Source organism: Mustelus asterias, chromosome 19 (assembly GCF_964213995.1).
Source record: "Mustelus asterias chromosome 19, sMusAst1.hap1.1, whole genome shotgun sequence".
In the NCBI taxonomy this organism is placed as follows: domain Eukaryota; kingdom Metazoa; phylum Chordata; class Chondrichthyes; order Carcharhiniformes; family Triakidae; genus Mustelus; species Mustelus asterias.
Window position 1 is genome coordinate 60,649,241 of NC_135819.1, and position 20,079 is coordinate 60,669,319.

Consider the following 20,079-nt stretch of genomic DNA (forward strand, 5'->3'; position numbering starts at 1 on the left):
TTTGAACTAATGGATGATGAATAAGCAGATGCAACAGCAAAAAGACAAATGTGCTGAAGGCATGAATCAGAAAACCATACAATTGTATTTGGTGTTGAAATGATCTTTGGGAATTAACTTTCAACATGAGGTTTTAAATTAAACTATTGAAGTTAACATTTCAACTAGGCATGTACTGACCTTCATCCCTGGAATAGTCTTCACCAGAATGAGGTTCAAATAAATAATCTCCAGTTGCAAGTTCAAAGGCCTTTTAGGGGTATAAAATAAAGATCCAATAAAGCAACATCCCATACAGCAGTCAGTCAAAGATATATTTATCTACTTTGATTCAGTAGAAAGTGTTGCTAAGCTTTGAAATGCAAAATATGTATTAACTATATAATGAAATGCTTAGAACATCCACTTATAAATGCCTTATTTGTGTATTCAGTTTAAAAACACACTCTTATGAGAAACTCACAAAAATCTGTTTAATTAGTCTGAAAGCTCATTTTGAAGCAGCGGCCTTCCAATCGGAGCTGCAATCCACATTACATTTCTGAGGCTAGGCACAGATATATAGTATCTTCTTCACCTAACTTTGGTTTCCAGCAATTCCACGATTCCGTGTTGTAAGGAGAGAGATACAGTTATAGAAGGGAGTTCATGTTTCAGCACCTACTCAGAAATACAAATAGTGGCCTGAAACAACAAGCCAGCCACCTTTAGCAACATTTACACTTTTTTAAAAAACGTGTCACATTTGAAAATGAATTGCTCTATTTCCCAGAAAAACTGGAAAAGAAAGGAAGTCGTTTCTTCAAATTATATATTTATATACAATTACAATTTATTATTCTTCAAACCAATACAAACAGATATTTCAATGAGACATGTTTAAAAGTAGTCAGTTAGAAATCCATCATGTTGGGCCACCTCACCCGGAAGACCCACTTAGATTAGGGCCCATTATTTGCTGTAGCAGGGCATCTAATGGTATCCGCCATTGTGATATGTAGTTTAGATGGATTAGCCATGGTAAATGTGTGGGGTTACGAGGATCTGGTTTGGGGAAGGGCCTGGGTAAGATATGCTGTCAGAGAGTTGGTGTAGACTTGATGGGCTAAATGGCCTCCTTCTGCACTATAGGGATCCTATGAATAATTAGACTTTCTCTTGCACGTTTAAGCTTTTAAATGTTTTGCATAGCAAGTAGCTAAAATCAAGCTGGTAACTGCAGAAAGGGAAAATGGCACCTGGGACATTAGTGAGCAGGGCAAGCTACAGTGTATCTCCTTAACCAATCACCATAGAAATCCCAATAGTGCAGAAAAATAGTAATTTGGCCCATCGAGTCAGCACCGATTCTCCGAAAGAACATTTTATCCAGGCCCACCACCTTGCCTGAGAAGGAAATGTAAGTTAGAATGTGCAAATTCAACAACAAAAGTCAGGTACAGAAAGAGGGAAATAAAAATTGTCTTTTTTTTTGCTCAAAGAGAAGGTTATAAAAAAAGGTAAAATGTAACATTTTTATAAAATCTTCAACAATTAAAACTTGATGAGACTTGTAGTAGTTAATGTTAGTACCAAAAATGGATGACACAACATTTTGTGGTGAATTTAGTTTGTATCTACCATGCAAACTTCATGCTGTAAAAATCATTTCAATAGTGAGGCAGCCAGTGAGATGCCATTTCACAAAGATCACAGTGGAGCAGCAAATAATTTTTAATTATCATGTTTAACCTCATTTTGGCCCTTATCTGACATTGCTGTAGTATTTGCACATAAATAATGGTGAGGGCTTTCAACCATACACCATTATTTGACAGGATATTATGGGCTGAAGCCTCTGAGAAGATAATCCCCAATTTAGTTTGACTGAAGGAAGCAGGGATTAGAATCATTCCTACTTCTTAAAAAGCAATCAAACTTTACACTCAAAAGTTAATGCATTGACTAAGGGGGCGAACTTATCAAAAAAATTCTAAGCTCAGAACGAGCGTGAAAACGGGAGAGTTTCGGAGAGTCTTGCTTTATCAGCGAGTCCAAATCTGGGGTGCGATTCTCCCAGCCTGCTGCACTGCTGGGAGGCTTGAGCGGAGGCTGTAACGGGCTTCCTGTGGGTGCCACGGCCGCCGTGCATCTCCACCAGCCAGATTTCCAGCATTGTCAGTCCCGCGCCAGATATCGGCGTGGAGCTGAATACATTACACTGCTTTCAAAATAGTTAACATATCATAGCAGGCCCGGGATGAAGTCTCCGGACCCGCTAGCAACTCCACCCGCGCCAGGAGTGTTTCACTCCAGCAGAGTTTACAACAGCACTTCACTAGTAGGGAGCTTCCAGCCCGACCCCGCTGGAGTGAAGGGGGGGGGGGGGCATGGAGGCCCGTCCAGGAGGTCGGGGTAAGGAGGGGGGTGCTCCCCTGGGTATTGCAGCTTGGTAGTGCCAACCAGGCCCCCTGGCACTGCCCACTGGGTGTCAGACAGTACCAACGCGGTGGGGCCAGAGGGGCTGGGGTCCCTGGGGGTGGGGGAGAGATCGGTGGGGGTAGGGTGCCCTGCTGCCATACTGTACTGGGATCAGTGACAGAGGATGGGAGGCCAGTGATTAGGGCTGGCCATCGGGGTGCACTTAAGTGCATTAAAAAATCCTGAACTCTGATTTCTGCCTGTTGGGGGAGTGGGCAGGGCTTAAACCGTTGCTGGGGACCAGCTGTAATTCTCGCCGGACAGAACTTTTCTGGCAAGGTCACACATGCAAATGAGCCCGGACCATTGAGTCCAGGGTTCGCTAATTTAATTTAAATTATATGCTAACTCAATTTAAATAATTTATTCAGCCTCGCACCGGAAACCAGCACAAAGGTGATCGCACCGGATATCCGGAGCCAGTAAGATCACGAGAGGTGAGAAATCGGGTGCAAACCTGATTTCTTGGCTCTCTCGCAATCTTACCGGCTCACCCCACCCATCGGCCAGCAGGGCACAATGGTAAGATCACCCCCCAGTCTTTACAACCATTGTGACAAGAATGCAGTTTCAGTCACAAATATGTAGACTTCCTTGAATTTAGAATTAATATTTATCTGTATGAAATTGAAGTCATTATAAATTTCATAATTTATACCCTAAGGCACAATCTAATAATGCAATATCTTTCACCTCAGTTCTGATTGAGGTGCCCTTTAAAGATGGTGTCCCAATCTCTGTGGAGCCAGCCCTGCTAGCTTAATCAGGCCCTGCCTCGCCCGACCCTCAGCTTAAACCATGTCCCCCAATTTATTTTTGTCTGAGTACCTCAAGATCTGGTCTGAAAATTTGGCAGTGAATCTGGAGAGATACACAATTTAACACGAGATTATTGAAATTATGTCATGCGAGGTTTTATTGGAAACTATTGAGAGTATTTTCAAAATTCATAGTCAGGAAGTGGATGCCACTGATAAAGTTGGCATTCATTGCCTGTTTGAGCTGCCCTTGAGAAGTTGGCACTGGACCTTCTTCTCAAATCATGGAAGTTCACATTAGGAAGCTGCTCGCAAAATGCTGTTACGTAGGGAGTTGAGGATATTCTTAGAAATCTTAGAAACCCTACAGCACAGAAAGAGGCCACTCGGCCCATCGAGTCTGCACCGACCACAATCCCACCCAGGCCCTACCCCCATATCCCTTCATATTTACCCACTAATCCCTCTAACCTACGCATCCCTGGACACTAAGGGGCAATTTTTTAGCATGGCCAATCAACCTAACCCGCACATCTTTGGACTGTGGGAGGAAACTGGAGCACCCGGAGGAAACCCACGCAGACACGAGGAGAATATGCAAACTCCACACAGACAGTGACCCAAGCTGGGAATCGAACCTAGGTCCCTGGAGCTGTGAAGCAGCAGTGCTGACCACTGTGCTACCGTGCCGCCCAAATATTGACCCAATAATGACTAGTTAATGGTGATATGTGTAAATATCAAGACAATATGTGACACAGAGGGGAATATGTTAGCGATGGTGTTCTCATGCAGTTGTTGCCCTCAATTTTGTAGGTGGAGTTTCTAGCTTTTCAAGCAGCATGTAATTGCAAGTTCCACTTTTTCCAAGATATGGAAGATTGAATCCTGTTAAGCCTAGCAGCTCATTTATTATGCTGAATACCGCAAGTACAATTCTTATGAAGGCTGTACTCGGACAACAGATTGATACACTTCAATCGGAAAAGCATTGGGGTAGTGTTTGTATATACGCACTTCCTTTTAACTTAATTGACTATTTGCAAAACAAAGCAGGTTCATGTTGTTTTACAACTAAGGAAAGATCAAACAAACTTGCATTTTTGCTCTTCATTATATTGGTGGGGCAATCTCAAGCTCTGCGTGCTCAATGAATGAATTATGCAGTTTTACAGGCAGAAGTGACAGCCTTTGTGCAAATAGCAAGGCCCAATGCGTGAAATGAAATCAATGACGTGTTACTCTGTTTTTGTTAGTTTTGGCTGAGAGAAGAATGGTGGTCATGATGTGGAGATGTCACATCTCCCCGAATAGAAGAATGGTGACCAGACCATGCCAGGATTGGATAGATTTTGTAAACCCACATTGTCCTAGTGTCTTTGTTATCGATGAACAATTTTCATTGACATACTTGTTCATCGGTTTATAGCCTAAATCACACTCAGATGAGGTATGCTTTTTACTACTTCTAAATCTTGTTTGAGATTGCAAGACAATTAAGGGGGCGGCACGGTAGCACAATGGTTAGCACTGCTGCTTCACAGCTCCAGGGACCTGGGTTCGATTCCCGGCTTGGGTCACTGTGTGGAGTTTGCACATTCTCCTCGTGTCTGCGTGGGTTTCCTCTGGGTGCTCCGGTTTCCTCCCACAGTCCAAAGATGTGCAAGTTAGGTTGATTGGCGATGCTAAAATTGCCCTTTAGTGTACTGAGATGTGTAGGTTCGAGGGATTAGCAGGTTAATATGTAGGGGTATGGGGGTGGGCCTGGGTGGGATTGTGGTCGGTGCAGTCTCGATGGGCGAAATGGCCTCTTTCTGCACTGTAGGGTTTCTATGATTTCTATGAATTTGTAACATAATTCAAGTAGACCACAGTGACAAAGGTTTCTGGTTTACTCTTTCTCTTGCTGCATTTCTATCTATTTTATGCAAGAATGCATCTCTAACAATGAAGCATCCCCTCAAGTATTCTCACAGTATTGCATCAGTCTAGATTTTGTATTCAGCTACCTAAAGTAGGGATAGAGCCCACAATCTACAGACTTAAAGTGAATATGCTTCCAATGAACAAAGCTGATACTCCTGGCATGGTCTGGTTAATTCAAGTTACACCATCACATAAATTATGCTGCAAAATTTAACATAAAATAGGGCCAGAAGAAATATATTGCTTATTGTCTCTTTGAAAATTTACTTAATTAAAATGCAAAATTCTGAGCTTACCATGCAGGCTGTACTCCATATATCAGCAGGTGTGCTATACCCAGCACCAATTAGAACTTCTATTGATCGATACTGTCTTGTTTGGATGTCTTCGGTGAAATGCTTATGCTGTAATAAATGTTTTTTGCAAAACAAAGATGTAGCAAAGGTTGTTTGCTCTATATTACAAAACATATGACAGAAACATAAAATATAGATTTGAAGAAAATGATTTGATACATCACTAAACATTTGCACCCATCACATAAAAAATAGAGCTGATTTTCTTAATATTTGACTGAACTTCCAAAGACCAATTTCATTATATAACAAGCATACTATCTGCTTAGATAAGTGGGCCATTTGGCTCTGCGAGCTTGCTCCACCATTCAATAAGATCAGAGCTGATCTGACTGCATTCTCAACTCCACTTTCCTGTGTCTCCTCCCCCCCCCTCCCCCCGCCACAACCCTCCCTTGTCCATCAAAAATCCATCCGACTCAGCTTTGAATAAAAAATAATTTTAGCTTGCATCAACCAAGCTTAGTCTTTCCAAAGCAAAAGGAAATACAATTGTGGAGTAGAAATTTCAGTTTAAAATTGGGCTTTGAAAGCTAACAAGGGAGTCAAAGGTTAATGGGGATAGGTGGGAATGTTTAAATATTTTAAAGTTTATTTATTAGTGTCACAAGTAAGCTTACATTAACATTGCAATGAAGTTAATGTGAAAATCCCCGAAGTTGGGGGCTATGATGATACACTAGCTAAGCCTCATCTGGAGTACTGTGTCCAGTTCTGGGTGCCATACTTGAAGAAATATATGAAAGCATTGGAGAAAGTACAGAGGAGATTCAAGAGAATGATTCCAGGAATAAAGAACTGTACTTTTGAGAATAGATTGGAGAGGTTGGGACTTTTTTCCTTGGAGAAAAGACTGAGAGAAAACTTGGTAGAGTTATCGTAAACAGTACGGACAAAGTACAAGGTAAGAAACTGTTCCCACTCAAAGAACATCAAGAACTCGAGGGCACAGATTCAAAATAATTGGCAAAAGGAGTAGAAATTATATGAGGAAAAGATTTTTCACCCAGAGGGTGGTTGGAGTCTGGAACACACTTCCTCAGAGGGTGGTGGTGGCAGGTTTGATCGAGGATTGCCAACTGAAAATAAAGAATATGTAAGATTGCGGGGATAAGGCAGGGGAATGGGACTAGGTAGAATGCTCAGAGAGACAGTGCTGGCTCAATGGGCTGAATGATCTCCTCCTGGACCATGAAGATTCTGTGATTTTATGATCAGATCAGCCATGATTTTACTGAATGGAGGAGAAATGCTCAAAAGGCCTACTCCTGCTCCTAATATGCAAGTTCTGTTCAGATTGACAAAACATAATTTCAGTTTAAGCAATGCAGATCCAAATATTTTTTTCACAAGTCATGAATATTTCCCAATCTCCCTTTCAAAAATGCATTTTTAAGTTCAAAATAAATTGCATTTATATGTCACCAAACATCTCAAAGTACTTTAAAGTCAGTGAAGTATTTTTAAGTGTAGTCAGTTGTAATGCAGAGAATATGGGAACAATTGGAAATTAAACTATACTGTTCGCAAATTTGATGTCATATTTGACCCTGGAATGGACTTCCGACCACATCCTATGTCATCACTAAGGATGCCCATTTTCAATCAGTCACATTGTTGACTCTGCCCTTGCCTCAGTTAATCAGCTGCTGAAAACCTCATCCATGTCTGTTACCTCCAAACTTGATTCCCAAAACACACCTGGTTGGCATCCCATATTCTACCCTTGAAAACTGCTTTCTCTGTCCTTACTTGCACCGAGTTCCATTCACCTACATTGTCACATGTTTAAGCAATGCCTTCAATTTTAAAATTCTCAACCATAACCTTGCCCTTTCCCATCTCCGCAATCTCCTCCAACCCCATAATTCTCCAAAATATCCGTGCTTCTCTATTTCTGGCCTGATGAAAATCCTCGATTTTAATTACTCTACCACTGGCACTGTGCCTTCAGTTTCCAATGCTCTGTGCGCTGGAAATCTTTCTGAATTTCTCCTGCCTCTCTAGCTCTCCTTTCTTATTTAAGGTGCTCCTTAATCCGTAACCCTTTGGCCAAGCTTTTGGCCATCTGCCCTTATATTGCCTTGTGTGGTTTATAATTCACCTGTGAAGTGCCTTGAAATATTTTATTAAATACGTTGTTGTTGTCAGGTCAATGTCAATGTATGCACAGTAGCCCATGTTGGAGAAATGGTACATTGGCCAGTCTCTTAATCAATACCAAGTTCAGGCGATTTTGAAATAAGACTAATAGAATATTTCTGTTTCTTAACACGTCACATTGAAAGCATTTTTAAAAAAAGATCTGCACTCATTCAACTATTCCTAATATTAATTTCCAGCACAGTCAATTAACAAAAGTTAAACATTTCAGAAAACATTATGTACTTACAACCCAGCAAGCATTTCCCAAGTCAGCTATTTTAACTCTAATTTTCTCTGCATTTCTTGGATCAAGTGGATTTACCAGCAAGTCCGCTGCCCGAACTTTTACTGTAAGATAGAAAAATCATGTTCTGGTGATACAAGGACAAAATATTAATGTTGCTGCCAAAAAAATAAGAGTGGGCACCACAAACCATGTTGTTCAACTAACACACACATACAACACACACACACGTAATCTGTGGTGCAATAAGTGATACGTACTGCTGAACAACTGTCGTAGCCACAAGAAATTAATTTAACAAGTGTGGAGATATTCACTCAAAAAGAAAATCAATGTTGAATATTTTTTAAAAATAACAACTACAATTTTCTTTTAATTCTTTCTAAATTATTTGTTTTAAGTAGGTTCCTTCACACCATAGCTGTGTTCAAAATTTTGGCTTGAATTTTACCCTTGGGGTGTGCCCGAAGTAGGCAAGTGCAGGAGCAGATCCGAAACCTGCTCCTGCCCGAGATTATGTTGTTAATGCGATATTACACTGGATGGGTGGCCAATTAAGTCTCACCCAGCATGCAACATACCTGCTGATTGGGTCTCTGTGTGGGTAGGGGTGGGAACATGTTGGGTACGAGGTCCAATGAGAACCTGGTGTGGTTGTTTAATACCAGAGGATGCTACTCCCAGAAGTCTGCCAAGAGTTTTGGGGAAGACTGAGGGAGCTGTGTGGCTTAGAAGCAATAATGTTACTGCTGTCCAGAAATGTCAGCAGCACCAGGAAGCCATGGAAAGTAGGAAGCCAAGTTGGGTGGGCTAAGTGCCTCCCCCCTCACTGCCGTCTCAGATGAGCGCCTGTCAGTGTCGGTGGTCAGTGCCAGGTGCAACATTCTGATGGCAAGAGAAGTCTGCCCCACCTGACTGAGGAACCTAGACTGAAGTAGCAACCAAGGCCACCTGCATGTATAGTGATGATGATGGGTGAATTCACCAATGTTGTCTTCCTTCCACAGATGAGCCAACCACACCAGCCAGAGGAGACCCCCTGTCAGGCACCCAGGATGACATTGCTGCTGTACCCGCATCATGTTTTCTTTCAGTACCAGGCACCAGCATAGATACTCACCCATCGGTGGGCATTAGGTCATCACCTCTGCAGATAGTGCAATGCTGAAAGCACATTACACTTGTGTGAGGATATGACAGAGGCAGAGAGGGCCCCATGCCCTGACTTTGGGAGCACTGTTGGAGATCAGGACCATACTGAGTCGGAGGCAGATGACAAGCCTCTGGAGATATCCATCAGGTGACAGATGTGTTCTGTCCAGTGGGATGGACGGGAAGATCTGGCAGAGATCTATGAGGATCTGCGTGTCATGGCATCTGACATGAAGGAGCCCATGTGGAACAAGAGCACTGCATTAACCCTGAACACCGAGTGCATGTCCTCCATTGGCAGAGTGGCGATTCTTGTGGAGAGGCTGCTTGAGGGACACCCTCTGGGGTTCCGGGGTTATGCCTGGACCTGCAAGCCAGCATACCAGTTATGACCTCTGGAGGTCACTGCTAGTGTGAGAGCTGAATGAGGCATCTAGTCTCTCTCTCTCTACTGTGTGTGGTAAAGCATTTCTGGGCTAGGCTCTTAAGGAAATTTTTATTGCGAGCGAGACATTGTCATTGGATTGAGTTGGCCTCCATGCCTCGCTGAACGTTTGCCACATCAATCCATCCCTCACATCCCTGTCCCCTTGAATGTTCATATCGTCCACCCCCAAGTCCTCACTTTGTGAGCTCGCAGGCTCATCCTCAGACCCATTGTTGGAGTCATCCTCCCTGGCCTATGGTTCTGGCTCACTCTCCTCAGCCTCCATTGGCTCCCTCCTTGTCAGAGCAAGATTGTGCAGGGCACAGCTGCAACAACTATGAGACACACACTCTGGTGAATATTGCATTGATCCTCTGGATCGGTCAAGGCATTGGAAACGTATCTTGAGCAGCTCAATGGTCCTCTCCATCACCACTCTTGTGGATGCAGGACTCTTGTTGCATCTCTCTGCTTGTTCTTGGGTGTTGGAGTGAGGTCATCAGCTACCTCTTCATGGATAGCCCATGTCACTCAGGAGTCATCCATCCAAACTTCCAGGAGCCATAAACAGCCTCGGTACCTGGGGGTGCCACAAGATGTATGAATTGTGAGAGCTCCTTGGATAACAGGAACATTCTTGCAGAATCTATGACCTGTGGTCATAGACAATTTGCACATACATAAAATGGTACCTTTTCCTGTTGATAAAAGACTTCGGCTCTTATGCTGATGCCCTGATGGCTACTTGCCACAATCTGTAGTACCTTGGGATGCAGGGAAACCCAACCATTGTTGCAAATCCTCGTGCTCGCTCCCCTGGCTTGTCTGTTTGTAGTTGATGAATATGAGGGCAAGTCTGAAGATGGCATCAGACTCTAGCTTGACTGATGTGTGGGGCTGATTTAGTGACACTGCACAGATCTCCCCTAGAGTCCTGAAGTGAACTGGAAACATAGATGTTGAGGGCCACTGTGTCCTTTAAGTCACTGGCATGGGGTTACCCACTCATGCTGTTGGAGGTGCTTTCGGGACATATGCCACAAATTGATGTTACTGTGTCCCTGGAGAGGCGGAATCTCCTGTAGCACTGGACCTTAGACATCTGGAACTATTGGTGCGCTGCCTGTCTTCTCTAGACACTAGGTAATCGGGGGTTCGGCATCCCCTCTCACGTTGGCCTCCCTGCTGGTCCTGCACCAGTTGAGCCCGTGCTTCTCCTCTTACAGGTCTCTGCCTGCACTCACCTCGCCTCCTCTTCCTCCTGTCGCTCTCTTCCTCTTCAGAGGAGATCCTACCAGCATAACACACCAACCCCACTGGATCAGAAGAAGAGGACCAGTGCCGTGCAAATGATGAAACACTGTCCTCCAACCCTCAGGAAAACCTTCCAGGGAAGTCCTGAAATACTGAAAGTCACGCCTCAAATGCTAAATGATAACTAGTAAACTCAAGCTAAACTCCAAACTCACATGAACTCTATCACAGAGAAACTGCCCTGAGGGTTTTTTTATCCTGCCCTCAGATGAGGAAATGCAAGAAACGTAATGCCAACGTAATGCCCCCCCCAACCCCAACAAGCTAAGAATCACAAAGGCAGCATAAAATCATTATCAATTGGACTTTTAAAGGCCTTAATTGGTCCTTTAATTGTTGGTGAGTGCACATCCAATTCGCACACACGCCTGCCAATCTTGAAATTGCATGCACGTGCGATGACGAGGGGAAATGTTCCATATGTCTTCTTGCAAGATTTTACGTTCTTCCAGGTAGAGCACGCGCACGGCCCAGACACATAAAATTCTTGCCTTTATTTAACTTTCTAGACAGTAATTAAACTACAATTTGTAGCCCTTATTTTTTTACTTCCTGCTTTGCAGTCTGTGTCTCTCAATGAGGATTCTTCAATCTGATTCAAAGACCTGCCAGTTGCTAGTCCTGTGCCCCTGTGAAGAGTGCCACTTTGGATCAGAGGCTCAAAAATTGGAAACCTCTGCTGACAAAAACATGAAGAATCTCCACGCAAATGTACACAAAACGAATGGTGAAAGTCACTTGCAACAAATTTCTGTCCATTAATCCATTGCTTTTGCAGGGGGAATTATTAATTGATACAATTAAGTCAGAAATTTTTAATATGAAAAAGTGATATCAAAACAATATTATGATCTAGGAGGAAATACCAGATGCATATTTAAAGCTGGTTCCCAATGAAGATTATAAAATCAGAACTTTGGCAGAGCTTGAATACAAAAAAGTGTCCATAACAACACATATGTATTATGGAAGTGATGCATATTTGGCAGCCGAGACACTAACAAAGAGGTGCCAAATAGCTTCAACACAAGTGACAACTCAAAAACTGCTCTGAATAAAAGCCTATGGTAAGGGAAAGCAAATCATGACACATACTACAATGGACATTGGCTTGTACATGAAGTTATGGCTACATCTAAAAATCATTCAGCTAAGTACATGACACCTAAAGGGAAATTCATATTTTAAAAAAATACATTTTATTTTCTACAGTGGTTTCAAGACTTCACTCCCTACCCCCTTATACCCCATCTATAAACACCTTAAAATAATTTTTATTCAAGGTTTTGAAATCTATCATGAACATGGGCGTTGTTTTATCTCTGAAGCAAGAACAGAGGATGCTGGAAAAACTCAGCAGGTCTGGCGACCTCTATTAGGAGATAATGCAGAGTTAACGTTTTCGAATTCTCTGATTCTTTGTCAGAACGGAAGAGAGGAAGATTGTATTAGGGCAAAAAGTAGCAACTTTAAGAACAAAGGACAGATGGCCTGGTGGGGGAGGGGGGGTTGCATTAAGGCAGTAGATGAATGGGATTTTTTTTAAAAAGGGGTTTAAGATGGAGAAGAAAGATTACAATCTAAAGTTGCCGAACTCAACGTTGAGTCCCAAGGACTGTGACATGCCCAACCAGAAGATAAAATGCTGCTCCTCCAGCTTGCGCCGGGCTTCATTAGAACATTGCAACAGATCAAGGACTGACATGTGGGCATGAGAGCAAAGTGCTGAGTTAAAATGGCACACAACAGGAAGGTCGAGGTCATGCTTGCAGGCCACGTGAAGGTGTTCCGCAAAGTGGTCACCCAATCTGCATTTAGTTCCCCCAAATGTAGAGAAGATCACACTGGGAGCAGTGAATACAGTAGACCATATTGAAGGAAGTGCAAGTGTAACGCTGCTTCACCTGAAAGGAATATTTGGGGCCTTGAACGGTGAGGAGGGAGGAGGTAAAGAGACAGGTGTTGCACCTTCTGCGATTGTAAGGGAAGATGTCTTGGGAAGGGGGTGGGGAGTTGGGCGTGATGGAGGAGTGAGGGCAAAGGTGCCGGAAATGGATTGCACCTGGTTGAGTGTCCTGTTAATCACAGGTGGGGGGAAGCTTTAGTTAAGGAAAAAGACAGACATGTCAGAAGCACCATTTTCGAAGGTGGCATCATCAGAACAGATGCAACAGAGGTAGAGAAATTGGGAGAATGGGATTGAGTCCTTACAGGGAGCAGGTTGAGGAACTGTAGTCGAGGTAGCTGTGGGAGTTGATGGGTTTCAGTCTATCACTGGAAATAGAGACAGAGAGGTAAAGGAAGGGAAGTGAAGTGTTGAAGATGAACTACGTGAAGATGAGAGGGGGTGTAAATTGGAAACAAAGTTGATAATATATTCGAGGTCCAGATGAGAGCACGAAGGAACACCGATACAGTCAACAATCTAACGGGAAAAGAGTTGTGGGAGCGGGCCTGAGTAGGACTGGAACAAAGAGTGCTCCACATAACCCACAAAAAGACAGACATAACTGGGGCTCATGCAGGTACCCACGGTCACACCTATTTTTTTGCAGCAAGTGGGACAATGAAAAGAAAAATTATTTAGTGACAGAACAAGTTCAGCCAGGTCGAGGAGAGTGGTGGTGGACATGGATTAATTGGGCCTCTTCTCAAGGAAGAAGGTTTTTAAAAAAAATTTCATTTGTGAAACATTGGCGTCACTGGCTGGCCAGCATTTATTGCCCATCCCTAGTTGCTCGAGGGCAGTTGAGGTTTGAACTATATTGTTGTGGCTCTGGAGTCACATGTAGGCCAGACCAGGTAAGGATGGCAGATTTCCTTCCCTCAAGGACATTAGTGAACCAGATGAGTTTTTCTGACAATTGACAATGATTTCATGGTCATCAGTAGATTCGTCATTCCAGATATTTTTTATTGAGTTCAAATTCCACCATCTGCTGTGGCAGGACTCGAACCCAGGTCCCCAGAACATGAGCTACGTTTCTGGATTAATAGTCTAGTGATAATACCGCTAGACCATTGCCTCCCTCAAGTCTGAGGAGAGCCCTCAGACCATCCTGCTGGGAGGTGGAAGTGTAGAAGGATTGGACATTCATAGTGAAGAGGACATGGTTTGGGCAGGGAACTAGAAATTGTTGATGTGAAGCAAGGCACCAGATGAAACATGGATGTAGGTGGGAAAAGACTGGAGAGACAATGGAGTCAAGATAGGAAGAAATGAATTTTGTGGGATAGGAACAGGCTGATACGATGGGTGTACTGGGGAAGCCCCATTTGTGGGTTTGGGAAGGAGGTTTCAGGTTCAGATGAGAGCATGAAGTCAAACTGATATAGTCATCCATGTAACAGAAAAAGAGTTGCGGGAGCAGACCTGAGTTGGAGTAGTTGTTTTTTTCTGTTTGGCTTCATTGAGAACATTTTAGGAAGGAACTACTTTTCATTGTATTTTAAAACTTCTTTCCCCAATGCCATCAGATAAACCATCACCAAGGGCAGGGGAAGGATTTTTTTTTAAAAAAACCTAATAGTAAATTAGGAATTCAAACCACTCTTGACCACATTGTTTCATTGAGAGTTACTGATGGTAAACAAATGTGTAATTAGTATTACAAATGCTTCCTAATGCAGTCTCTCATCCAAATGATGGTACATTTTAAGGGGGTCAAGGGATGTACCTCTTTGGAATTACTGCAGTTTCACATCACAAATGGTACTTCTGATTAATTTTCAAAAAATTAGTATGTCACTACTGATTAAAAATTGAGACAACTTTATTTTGAACAGATCAGTTTAAAAGCTCAACAAGAGCTTTGATCCCAGCTTAGCTCCCCCTACCCCAGTTGTCCCCCCTTCTTCTATTGCTGATGCTGTTCTCATTCCCTTTTTCCAAAGTGCTTTGCTGCACTTTCTCTTTTTTCCTCACTTTTCATGCTGCCGGCTTCTCAATCCTCAGAATGCTGATCTTTGCCTTCCTGTGCATTTGCAAACAGTGTGGGCAAAACATTTGGAGTTATGACAGGTTATGGTAGGTTCTTTACCCAGAGGGTGGTGAGGGATTGGAATGCCCTGCCAGCATCAGTTGTAAATGCGCCTAGTTTGGGGGCGTTTAAGAGATCCGTAGATAGGTTCATGGACGAAAAGAAATTGGTTTAGGTTGGAGGGTCACAGTTTTTTTTTAACTGGTCGGTGCAACATCGTGGGCCGAAGGGCCTGTTCTGCGCTGTAATGTTCTATGTTCTACACTATGATTATTTAGGAGGTAGGAACAGCTGGTGCTTACTCAGGCTGATAAAATACTCAGGCTAATAGGTGATCAGATACTGTTTTGCGTGAACAAGATTTTCTTCAGGACTTTAAAACAGAGGGCAGAATTTTCTGTTCTGGAGTATAAATTTGGAGGCGGAGTGTAAGTGACACATGCATGTTCCTACACTACCCATGCACCCTTTGCATTGACATTCAATCCTTCTGCAGGAGAAAAACACTCACAACAGGAGGGATTAGTCCCAGACTTGTGCAGAATGCAGTTCGCAAGCCTCACCATTTGAGGAGGGGGCTTCAGAACTAGCCGGGGAGGACCGGAACTGGACGTAGTGCCATGGACGTAGAGATAGGACTCTCGCAGTAAGCCAGTGAGGATGCCTCCAATCTGCAGTTGTCAGATGAGCCGACAGAGTGAGACATTGTTTAGGTAACAGAATGTGCATAACCAACAGTTAATTCTTTCTCTTCTCCACTCCAAGTACCAGCAAGCAGGCCAAGCAGAAAGAGAGGAGGCATTCTATTCCAGCTCCACTGCTACCTCAGAAGATAATTAATCTCAATCCTCAGAAGAAGCACCAATAGTGGGCATCCCCTATACCCACCACCAGCGCGGAGACATTCATCTCAGTGGGTGCACTTACTAGATTAGGCTCAGGGTCACAATTTCAGGATCAGAGAAACTGACAGCCATTTGGGTCTCTGACACTCGGAGGTCTGCTGCAGACCAAGCCTTTGCTGAGCCCCATGCAGATGTGAGCCTCTGGGCTCGTTCCATAAAATAACTGTTGGATGTAAAGGCAGGCAGGTGAATATCAGGCAGAGGTGCCAAAGGTTATCTGCAGACTTCAGCAAAAGATGGAGGGGGCCATCCAAGTTCTGACTGTTGCAGCACATGAGCACTTGGCTGTCTTTGTGGAATGGATAGTGATTACCTTGGAAACCCAGTAGCTGTTGAATATGCACATGACCTGCATTGCTCTAGCCATTGGTACAGTATATCAATGGCTAGGCAAGAGAGAAACGAAGCACCTCAACCTCCCTCTAGGTGCTCCTTCTCCTCAAGGAGTCAGGAAGTGCCACCAGGCACCCCCAGGGATGAACAATGCCAGCCAGGTGTCTTATGAGGATGTTTTGAGGAATCTTGATCATTACTTCAGTCCAAAGTAGAAGCTGGCAATTGAAAAGGCAAGGCTCAATCAAAGGAGCTAAAAGCCAGGTGAATGCATCGATTCATTCCTTAACAATTATGAGAGGCTGAACAGTGACTTCTGCTATGGAGCTTTAAAATGCAAGTTAATTCAAGGGTGGTGCTATCGGACTTCTTGCAAACCCAGGAGAATTTAACATTAGAGAAGACTAACTGTTGGCAAAGCCGCTGCAAAAGCAGAATCAGGGTGTACCTTGGGGAGATCAAGGCTAGGGAAGAGTCAATCCAAAATGCAGGCCCAAAGTCGAGAGACCTACCCACCAAAGAGCCCATGAAAAAGCCCACCAAAACTGCCAAAGGGGCAGGAAGAACCCCTTCTAACTAATTTAAAATATCCCAGACGCAGTGCCAAAAAGCAGCATCATTGCAAATAATGCCCAACAGGGGGAGCTGAATACTGTCTATAATTCCCTTTTTTTCTCTCTACCTCCCTTTTCAAATAGTGGAGTTACATTAGCTACCCTCCAATCTGTTTGACCTTCAATCCCATCAATTTCCCCAACACCGTTTCTCTATTAATATTGATTCCCTTCTGCTCCTCTCCCTCACTAAACCCTGTGCTCCCCATCATTTCTGGTATTGTATTTGTGTCCTCCTTTGTAAAACATGTTCCACATCACATTTCAGACTTATTCCACCACCTTCCACTCTCCTCTCATCACACTTAACCCTCCCAATATAGCCCTTCCTTTCCCCTTTGTTACCCTTAAACGACCGAGTTACCCATGAGCCTATAACCATCACCCTCCACATGCCTTCTCTCCCCTTTGAGCCCCGCCCCACAAGATGATATGCTACCTGACCATGCTCCTGGACCTGCCACCATATTGCATCCCATTCCCCCTTCTCACTGATGTTCGATCTGCTACACAGAACCCTCAGCTGACAGCATAACCCTGCCCTTAAGGACCATCTCTCTCTCACCTTTCCTGCCCAGAAACCTCCTTCCCCAGACAACAGGACCTCCACAGCCAAGATGCAAGGCCTTTCCCACCCTCCCAAGACCCTGCACCCTCACATTACCTCCCTGGCTCCCTCCATGACCTAGAAAATCTGCCTCCCTTCCTTCCTAACTCAGGCACCCTGCCTCCCTCCCTGTCCCAGATGCGATGGCTTCCTTCTTTGGACACTCTCCCCACATTTATTGAATTTTTAATCTGGCTCTAATTCCACCCTTCCCCAATGACCCTCCCTCTCTTATCCAGCCTTCTTGATCCTTGCCCAGCAGACTGCATCCTTCTTCCCTTGAACATGCACCTTGGACAACTAACAGCCTCAAGCTTAATCACAACCTGCCATAGAAGAATGCTCCTGAAAGAGTAAAAAGTTGCGGCCACACACTACAAAGAACAGGAAGATAAGTAGATGAATTCCTTGCCTGGTGGACGCCACTAATATGCACTCATGAATCTGAAGGCATGTTTTTCTCACTTGCAGGTGACTTAATTTTGAGAGGGAACTTAATTCTGGAGGGGGAGACAACTGGCCTTTTAATGGGCATGCATGACATGCAGATGCAAGTAAAAGAGCTTCCTGATGCTTGGCATCAGGAAGTTAAAGCTCCAAGAACTTGATTACAAAAGCTCATGCCGCAATCGGGATTCTGAATTTTGACCTCCTGCATTCCATGAACAAATAAAAAAAGCATTGCAGCCTCTGGCATATAGGCAGAGTTTTGGAATGAATTTCTGAAGTCTCCTTCCGAACTATGCTGCTATCTTACATATATTGGGCTCTGAATTTGCTGGACAAATAACAGTGAGTTAGTGGCAAACAATGTTAATTAATGCATGAAAAAACAGCAATTTGGGGTGAGGAGGAGTTACTCCATGGATTGCAAGTCCACACAAATTGCTGGGGTTAGTGTTTCTTCATTGTTCGTCTTGCAAAAACAGGAATTCACGACCTGCGAGTATATCAAGAAAAAGTTGGATTTGCGCTGTGAGAATAAATTAAACCGACCACTGAACTAGTATTTCATGTAGTACGATCCTCTTAATTACATGATTTATGCTCCTGACATGTCACTCAACCTCAGAGATCCAGAAACAGAGCAACTGAAAATGTAGTCTTATTCCTGCAAATTGTAAATGTTAAAGGCTTTTTAAAGAATTACTTTTGCTTTCTTTTTCCCCTTTTTTAATCCAATCTTTTTCTCGCTCTTTTCATTTCTTTTTCTGAAATTAATTTGATTCTAATTCACCCCATTTCCTTCATTCAATATCTTTCTTTATCTTTAATTTAATTGGTGAAGGAGATAAGATAGTTGGTTTCTTGGCTCCAGATACTCCACTATCAATTTGTACTTCCAATAATCTGCAGCACAAAAATAAACTGGAGCTGAAGGGAAAGAAGAAATTCCAATGTTATAGAGCACACCATGAGGGCACACTCCAGCAAATTCTGGGCCACTAAAACAAACATCAACTGATTATGAACAATGCCACAGGCAATTTATCAATAGTTTCAGATTTCTTTCATTTCAGCATGAAAGTGCTCCTATCATTGTCCAAATTGTTTGTCTCATAAATCCTCACTCAGATACAACTCTAAAATTATGTTATCATGTGGCAAAGTCCTAATATAGGCCAAATACATTAACTCATTCATCCAGAACAATCATTCAACACAGTTTATTGGAGTGATTTTTTTTACAATTAAGTTTTTATGTTAAAAACCAGTGAAAAATGTGTTCATTCGTATCAATTGAAACCTATGGCAAATCTCAAACTGACAAGCAGCATGAATTAAGAATATATTGATATAAATTAACTTCTTTATGCACTTCATAATAAAAAAGCAAATATCTGCAGACTTACTTTTTGGCATGTCTCCAGTGCTGGATGCAGACACAGTTCTACTCCTGTCTTGTGATGGACTACTATCTTCTCGCTCAGTCACTGTTGACCCATCTGATCCACAAGCTGCAGATTCTAAAAGCTTAGAAAACACAGATTCAGACATTTCAGAGAACTCTGACTCAGGACTTTTATTCTGTCCATTTTGTAACTCTCCATTAAACTGTCCATAAGGGTTACTAAAGGTTAAGTTTTCAGCATTTGGTCCATCAACAGGACTATCTTCTCCATTTGGGCATTCCTCATCATCATCATCATCCTCCTCCTCCTCTTCTTCCTCTTCCTCACAAAGCTGGTCAGGTGAAAATGGACCATTTTCAACATGCCCATTTGTTTTTGGTGACTCATCGCATTCCAGCTCTGTCCTGGTAACCACATTTTCAACTTCATCTTTTCTCACATTTTCTTTTTCAGTGTCTTCCTTTTCTTCCTGATTATCAACTTTATCTAGCAAATTAATAAAACAGAAAGTTATTCCAAAGAAATCATATTAACAGAACAAGGCAAATAAACCAAAAATTATGAAAAATCAAAACAAAAATGGGAAATGTGACACTGCACCAAATGGATAAAAGAAAACTGAAAGAAATCTTGAACATGAAACATTGGTTCACCAATGCAAACATGACAGGCCTAACCATTATGCAACTCTGATTCACAAGTATTTGTTTTTAATTTATTTGTTCACAGGATGTGGACATTGCTGGCTAGGCCAGCACTTGTTGCTCATCCCTAATTGCCCTTGAAAAGATGGTGGTGAGCTGCCTTCTTGAATTGCTGCAGTCCATTTGGTGTAGGTACACCCATAGTGCTGTTAGGAAGGGAGTTTCAGGATTTTGACCCAGTGATATTGAATGATTGGCAATATAATTACAAGTCAGAATGGTGCGCAGCTCTAAGGGAAACTTGTAGGTGGTGATATTAGCATGCATGACTTTTCCCTTTGAGGTGGTAGAGATTGCAGAT

General features: G+C 42.9%; 1 protein-coding gene across 6 annotated transcripts in view; it reads right to left on the reverse strand.

The window, feature by feature from the left end:
• LOC144507991 (SRSF protein kinase 2-like) overlaps positions 1-20,079 on the reverse strand; it is a 200,438-nt gene that overhangs the window by 16,829 nt on the left and 163,530 nt on the right. For all 6 annotated transcript variants that reach the window (XM_078235672.1, XM_078235671.1, XM_078235668.1 and 3 more), the window contains 4 exons: positions 19,075-19,560; positions 7,893-7,993; positions 5,441-5,548; positions 181-250 (listed from right to left, as the gene is read on the reverse strand). In XM_078235672.1, the coding sequence (XP_078091798.1) occupies positions 181-250; positions 5,441-5,548; positions 7,893-7,993; positions 19,075-19,560 (765 nt within the window). The remainder of the gene's footprint in view (positions 1-180; positions 251-5,440; positions 5,549-7,892; positions 7,994-19,074; positions 19,561-20,079) is intronic.